Here is a 7,500-nt window from a genome sequence, read left to right as displayed (position 1 = left end):
AGAGTAGAGCAGACATAGTAGAGTAGAGTAGAGTAGAGTAGAGCAGACATAGTAGAGTAGAGTAGAGTAGACAGAGCAGAGCAGAGTAGAGTAGAGCAGAGTAGAGTAGAGCAGAGCAGAGTAGAGTAGAGCAGAGCAGAGTAGAGTAGAGTAGAGCAGAGTAGAGTAGAGTAGAGCAGAGCAGAGCAGAGTAGAGCAGAGTAGAGTAGAGCAGAGCAGAGCAGAGCAGAGCAGAGTAGAGTAGAGTAGAGTAGAGTAGAGTAGAGTAGAGCAGAGTAGAGCAGAGCAGAGCAGAGCAGAGCAGAGCAGAGCAGAACAGAGCAGAGCAGAGTAGAACAGAGTAGAGTAGATTAGAGTAGAGTATAACAGAACAGGGCCGTGGCCCAGCGCTGGGCCTGGTGTGGGGGTGAGTCCCCCAGCACAGTGTCGGCATTGGTCCCAGGGCACAGTGTGGGTTTCCTGTCTCCCTCAGGGTGACCAGGGACTAGGGGTGAGTCCGTGTACACGTTTATACTTGTACACGTTTTTGAGATCATAAACGTTATTAAAAAATCACTACACGAAAAACGTTTTAAAATTATTATTATTATTTTTTTCAGGGGTGGGGTGATACTAATTGTTGACTGTGGTGATATATGCTGTCATTTTACTGTGTATTCGTTTAATTTAATTCCTTCATTTATTTAGTCTAAATATAATATTTGATGTCAGCTGGCGCATATGCACTCCACGTTAGTCAACGCAATGGCGACCAACGGCAGCAACTCGCAATGCGCTGCTAGTGCTAGTCAGATGAGCTTCGCATGGACGTTTTTTGAAAAGATTGGGGAGTCAGGAGACAAAGTTAAATGCACACTTTGTGACACACAATTAGTGTACAAAAACAGCACAAGGTCGATGGTAAATCATCTTAGGTGGAAACACCCAAACAAGCTAGACCACCGAGACGAAGCCGGAACCAGGAAAATGTACGAAGATTGTTCCAGTGCTGTTAAGCGCCAGCTCGCTGAAGTGCTTTACACAGCGATAACAACAGACAGCTGGACCTCTGTGAGCACGGCCTCTTACTTGACAGTGACATGTCACTACTTAGACAAGGACTGGAAAATGCAGTCGCGCGTATTGGTCACCCTCTGCATGAAGGAGAGGCACAGAAAAATGCATGGAGGAGAGGCACAGAAAAATGGAAAGGTAGGCTAATAATACTTTTATTTTATTTTATTGGGCATGTAGGCTATTCTATTCGAAATCAGTGCTTTATTTTGGACGTCATAACTCACAAATGCATAAATCGAAAATATTAAATGGGCGATTTAAAAGATAAGCTTAGATTTGTATTATTCTGTTTTACAGCTGCAAAGCGAGACTGGTGTGCCTAATGTGATATAAAGCGCTGTCGAAAGCAGAAGGAAAGAAATCAGCTTGTCTCAGTTTCATCTTACACTTGCCTATGTTTTACATATAATAGGCCTATATAATTTAAAATGTTACTAGGCCTAATAGATATTTGTTGGCAACCAGCAGCCCTAAAGAAGTTGAGAAGAGAGAAGAAAGCATAAGGAAAGAAATCCCTGCCTCTCCGTTTTGCGTTCATCTTACACTTGCCAATGTTTTTATTTAATTATGTACATACAATATATTATTTAAAAATGCCAGTAATAGTTAATTGTTGGCAATCAATAAAGGAGTTGAGAAGGGAGAAGTTGTCTTAACTGTAGGCCTAACCTCCACATTGCGCTGTAGTGCTGTGTCTGACCGATGGCCAACAGCCACACAGCACACATCAGTTCAAGTGCAAGTCAGCGTTAGTATAGTCCTTGCGGTTGTGTATAATGCAATAGCGCCACCCAGCGGTGAAACGTGTACACGTTTACACGCAAAATAATCCCCACTCTAAACGTTTAGAAATTTTTGTACACGAACTCACCCCTACCAGGGACACAGCCCTGCTACTGCTCACAGCCCCTCCCCCTCTCCCAGCGTCGGACACACACACGCGCGCACACACACACGCGCGCGCACACACACATACACACACACACACGCTCCCTCCCTATTCTGGTCTACAAGCTAATAGATGGAACAGGCAACTATAATGACATTGGACATTTTTCAACCGTCCCTCCAGGGCTCCAATATTCCATAGCTATTCTGCACACACACACACACACACACACACACACACACACACACAGTATGACACCACTCACTGTCTCTCTCTCTCTCCGACATGGACTGTTCCACAGAGAGAGAGGGGAAGAGAGACAGAAGGAAAGAGAGAATGCGACGGAGTGAGAGAATGAAAGAGACGAGAGAGAGAACAAAAAGGAGAAAGGAGAGAGAGAGAGAGAGGTGGGAGGCTATGCCGCAAAGAATGCTAATCCAGAGTGTGGATTTTGGTCTGTAATTTGATTTAACAGGCAGAAGTGGAAGGGGAATGGAGAGATGCTCTTCTAATTACAGAGCCATCTGCCTCCCGCTGGAGACACGCCAACTCCACAGGCAGCTGGCTGAGAGAGAGAGAGAGGGGGAGAGAGAGAGGGAGGGAGGGAGAGAGAGAGGGAGAGAGGGAGGGAGAGAGAGGGAGAGAGAGAGACAGAGAGAGAGAGGGAGAGGGAGAGAGAGGGAGGGAGAGGGAGGGAGAGAGGGACAGAGAGAGAGAGGGAGAGGGAGGGAGGGAGAGAGAGAAAGAGAGGAAGGGGGAGACGGAGGAAGGAGAAAGGGAGAGAATGAGGTAGTTAGAGAGGAAGAAGGAAGAGGCAGGGGGAGAGGTTGCAGTGAGGAGGGGTGAGGAGAGGAGGAAGAGGTGAGGAGGAGGAGGAGAGGAGGAGGTGGGAAAAGCTGAAGGTGGTGGTGATTTATGGACTAGGGAGACATGAGGAGCAGCGTTGGGGACAGAATGAGGAAATCTAAAGCTCTTAAACAAAGCTAGGATACGGCCAGGGGAGTCTGTGTGAGGGAACAGGGATTTCAAACCCGCTTCATTCACAGAGAACACGCCGGAAACAGCCTTGTTGAACAGGAGGCTTTAGGGCTGCACAATGAGGAAGAGAATCCTGCTCTGGATGGAGTGCGACTGAAACAATGATGGCTGCCGGATAATGGTGTTCTGAGAAAGAAAGAGGATTTCTGGGTAAAATCCCCGCTAATGGGGTTTTAATGGGTCTCAGGTTACAAGTGTAACATTGTGTGTGTGTGTGTGTGCGTGCGTGTGTGTGTGTGTGTGTGTGTATGTGTGTGTGTGTAAGCATGACTGTACATGTCTGTGTGTGTGTGTGTGTGTGCACTTTGTGTTTGTGTGTGTGTGTGTGTATGTGTGTGTAAGCATGACTGTACATGTCTGTGTGTGTGTGTGTGTGTGTGTGTGTGTGTGTGTGTGTGTGTGTCGTCCCACAGAAACACAACTAGAGAAGAGGTGAAGAGGAGAAGCCAGAATGGTCCATATTCCGGTAGGTACGAGTCCAGTTCCCCAGTACACACTCTGGACCAGTACTGATCGGGTCAGAACCCTAGTCCACTCTGGACCAGTATGTCTCTGGTCAGAACCCTAGTCCAACACATGACAGAACACACCCTCTCTGGAATATATGGCTAGGCTAGGGGGACACACACAGTCAGGGTGGAGAATGGGCCCACAGGGTCAGGACCTAGTGTTGGGGTAGGGTCAGGACCTAGTGTTGGGGTAGGGTCAGGACCTAGTGTTGGGGTAGGGTCAGGACCTAGTGTTGGGGTAGGGTAAGGACCTAGTGTTGGGGATAGGGTAAGGACCTAGTGTTGGGGTAGGGTCAGGACCTAGTGTTGGGGTAGGGTCAGGACCTAGTGTTGGGGTAGGGTAAGAACTGTCAGTCCTACTGGGGGCGGTGTGCCCCTAGTGTGGGGGCAAGATCAGGACCTAGTGTCCTAGAGTTGTGATCATGAGGACCCAATGTCCTAGTCCTGGGTAAGGGTCAGGACCTAATATCCTAGTGTTTGGGGTCGGGTCAGGACCTAATATCCTAGTGTTGGGGGTCGGGTCAGGACCTAATATCCATATTCCAGGAATTGGAGGATTAGAAGGTCTGGATGGGGTGGAAGGACAACTTTACTGACTGAGGGGGGGAGAGGGACGAGAGAGAGAGAGAGCTAGGAGAGACCTAGAAGGGGGAGAGGGGGTTGAAAGGGCAGAGAAGAGAGGGAGACAGAGCGGTCATGGAGAAGGGGGAGAGAGAGGGGAGGGAGGGGTGGGCAGGAAGACAGGATCATCAGCGGTCATTAATCTGGGCTCAGACAGGGACTAAGAGGCCTCTGCGGCAGCCCCGCGCCCAGCAACTGGGTCAGTGACTGGGGGAGGCGAGGGGGGAGGGAGGGAGGGACGGGGGAGGGGGGGAGTAGGGGAAGCCACCCAGACCATCGTGTGACACATAAAACACCTCAGCCATGGCTCCCACACTGTGAGGGACTGATGGTACAGGACTCATTCTGGGGACCGGCCCGGAGACGTAGACGGTGAGAACCGGGGCGAACCGCCCCCTCAGACAGACACGGCAGACAGACGACCGCCACACCTCCAGCTCCGCCACAGAGGTTAGCCTCGGCCCGTCTGTCTGCTCCAGTTATCGGAGCGCTGCTAGCGGTCCTGGTTACACTTGCAGACAAATGTTTGTATAAGAGCAGTATTTCTTATTGACGACACGCAGTGTCAGAGTAGAGCAGAGGCCTAGGAGGGCTAATCTTCGGGCCAGATCCACCAAACAGATCCGTCTACGAGGCTGGCTAGACCCTTAGAACATACAAGCTACACAGCTAGACTAGAACCTTAGAACATCGAAGCTACACAGCTAGACTAGAACCTTAGAACATCGAAGCTACACAGCTAGCTAGACCGTAAGAACACGGACATACAAGCTAAGTTACACAGCTAAGCTAGCTAGAATCTAAGAACATGGACACACAAGCTACACGGCTAGGCTGGCTAGACCCTAAGAACATGGACACACAAGCTACACGACTAGGCTAGCTAGACCCTAAGAACATGGACACACAAGCTACACGGCTAGGCTAGCTAGACCCTAAGAACATGGACACACAAGCTACACGGCTAGGCTAGCTAGACCCTAAGAACATGGACACACAAGCTACACGGCTAGGCTAGCTAGACCCTAAGAACATGGACACACAAGCTACACGGCTAGGCTAGCTAGACCCTAAGAACATGGACACACAAGCTACACAGCTAGGCAGGCTAGACCCTAAGAACATGGACACACAAGCTACACGGCTAGGCAGGCTAGACCCTAAGAACATGGACACACAAGCTACACAGCTAGGCTAGCTAGACCCTAAGAACATGGACACACAAGCTACACGGCTAGGCTAGCTAGACCCTAAGAACATGGACACACAAGCCAAGTTACACAGCTAAGCTAGCTAGACCCTTAGAACAGACAGTTACAAGGCTAGGCAGAGCCAGACACACTCTCTAGCAAACACAGCACATCAGTGTACAGGTAGCCTCTCATGCCTGGATTACACTACTGCGTTTTTCTGGTGTTTTCCCTGAAAAAGACCTACATTTGCACATAACAATTACTCTACTGCGGCCAAAACATTGATACGGCCGGAGCTCCATTTTGGCGCTCGAAATCCGGAGCTGCGTTCTAGTGTAACAGGCAGATCTGGAGCATTTTAAACGCTGTGTTCACTTCACATTATAACAATCAAACAGGTGATTTACGAGTTTGCTATATAGCTTCTTAGCTTCCATCTTAATGGATGCTATAGTTGGTTGGATGGCTCGACGGTTGCATTTTAAACTCACATTATAGACTATGCTACTAGTCAAGAAAAATACACCCTGGATTGCTGTAGCTCAAACTGGTAAATCAGCTGTTTGATGTGCTCATGGTGGTGTGATATGTGTTTTCGGGCGCGCTCGTGTGATAAGAGATCTGAACAGAGCTTGAAATCCAGGCCTCGCGGTCTCTCTCTGTCCCCCACCCACCCTGGCCCCCTGCCCACCCCTCTCCCACTCCTGTCAACCCCCCCCCCCCCCCTCTCTCTCTCTCTCTCTGCTGCCAGCGGTCTGACTGAGTGGAGACCTTCCTCTACCCCTACCTGTCACAAAGCTGCTCAACCACAGTCAGCTAGGAGGGCTGAGTGTGGCGAGGGTGTGTGTGCGTGCGCGCACGCGTGTGTTATCACCGTGTGTATTACTCTGTGGGTGCGATTACCTTTCGGAGTATGTGTGTAGAGGTGTGAATCATCAAAGAGAACGTATGTGTGCGTTTGTGCTTGTATGTGTGTGCGTGCGTGCGTGTGCTCGTGTGTGTGTGTTTGCGTGTGTGCTCGTGTGTGTGTGTGTGTCTGTGTGCGTGCTCGTGCGTGTGTGCTCGTGCGTGTGTGCTCATGTGTGTGTGCTCGTGTGTGTGTGCTCGTGTGTGTGTGTGTGCTCGTGTGTGTGTGTGTGTGTGTGCTCGTGTGCGTGCTCGTGTGTGTGTGTGCTCGTGTGTGTGTGTGTGTGTGTGTGTGCTCGTGTGTGTGCTCGTGTGTGTGTGTGTGTGTGTGTATATGTGTGTGTGCGTGTGCGTGTGTATATGTGTGTGTGTGTGTGTGTGGCTGTGGGCTGTGAAGGGGAGCAGAAGTGAATGCTCACCGAGGACGGCAGGCCAGGGGGTTTCCTGATCTTCTTAGGTTGGGTGTCTAGAGAGAGAGAGAGAGAGAGAGAGAGAGAGAGAGACAGAGAGAGAGTGGGGGGGGGGGGGGAGAAGAGGTAGCAGTGCGAGAGAGAGAGAGCGTAAAGAGTAGAGATGAGCAGATCATACAACACTGTGACATAATCCATAGTATGATAGAACACATGTGGAGCCTCCGTGGAGTTTGTCCCAGCGCGGCCACCGTACCTATGCTGCCGTCGGGCGGCCTCCGGCGGGGGTTGTTGGGGTAGGAGGGGTAGAACTGGGCGCCGGCCTTCAGCCCGGAGGGAGACATGGAGTCTGGGCTTGGCATGGGGATCTCGCTGGGCAGGAACCCGGGCTGGGGGGGGGGGGGCACGGAGGGGGGGGGGGGGGGTTAGTACACACGGACACGCTAACGGTTGCGCCAGTAGGGACGTCCGTCTTGGGAGGGACTGTCGGCGCTCCTCTGAGGAGTGAGTTGAACCAACCGCTCGCTGGCCGAACCTGGGATTCACCAGGACACTGACACTCGGCTACACGCACGCACACACACACACGCAAATACACGCACACACACACACACACACACACACATGCGCAAATACACACACTTCTAGGAAACGGAGGAAGGTCTCAACAAACAAAAGTGTTTGTTTCAGATGACAGAAAAAAAAGAGAAGTGAGGAAAGTGGGCGGGCTTTAGAGTCGAACCCCAGGTGAATTCACCACAAAGTAGGTTCGAGTCCCTCAACTGATAACAACAACAAGCGCCGTGTGTGTGTGTGTGCGTGCGTGTGTGCGTGTGTGACAGGGAGACGTAACAGCTTTTTCTTACCTGGCCGAAGGA

The 7,500-nt window shown here is 50.7% G+C and overlaps 1 protein-coding gene across 1 annotated transcript in view; it reads right to left on the bottom strand.

The window, feature by feature from the left end:
• Positions 1-7,500, bottom strand: part of tcf3b (transcription factor 3b) — a 36,189-nt gene that overhangs the window by 11,193 nt on the left and 17,496 nt on the right. Inside the window, 3 exon segments of the mRNA XM_084459087.1 lie at positions 6,632-6,678; positions 6,879-7,011; positions 7,489-7,500. The exon segment at positions 7,489-7,500 is cut by the window's right edge and continues 26 nt beyond it. Coding sequence (XP_084315213.1) covers positions 6,632-6,678; positions 6,879-7,011; positions 7,489-7,500 — 192 coding nt within the window.

The sequence above is a fragment of the Borostomias antarcticus genome (assembly GCF_949987555.1).
Source record: "Borostomias antarcticus genome assembly, chromosome: 26".
Lineage (NCBI taxonomy): Eukaryota > Metazoa > Chordata > Actinopteri > Stomiiformes > Stomiidae > Borostomias > Borostomias antarcticus.
This window is presented reverse-complemented; position numbering and strand designations above follow the sequence as displayed.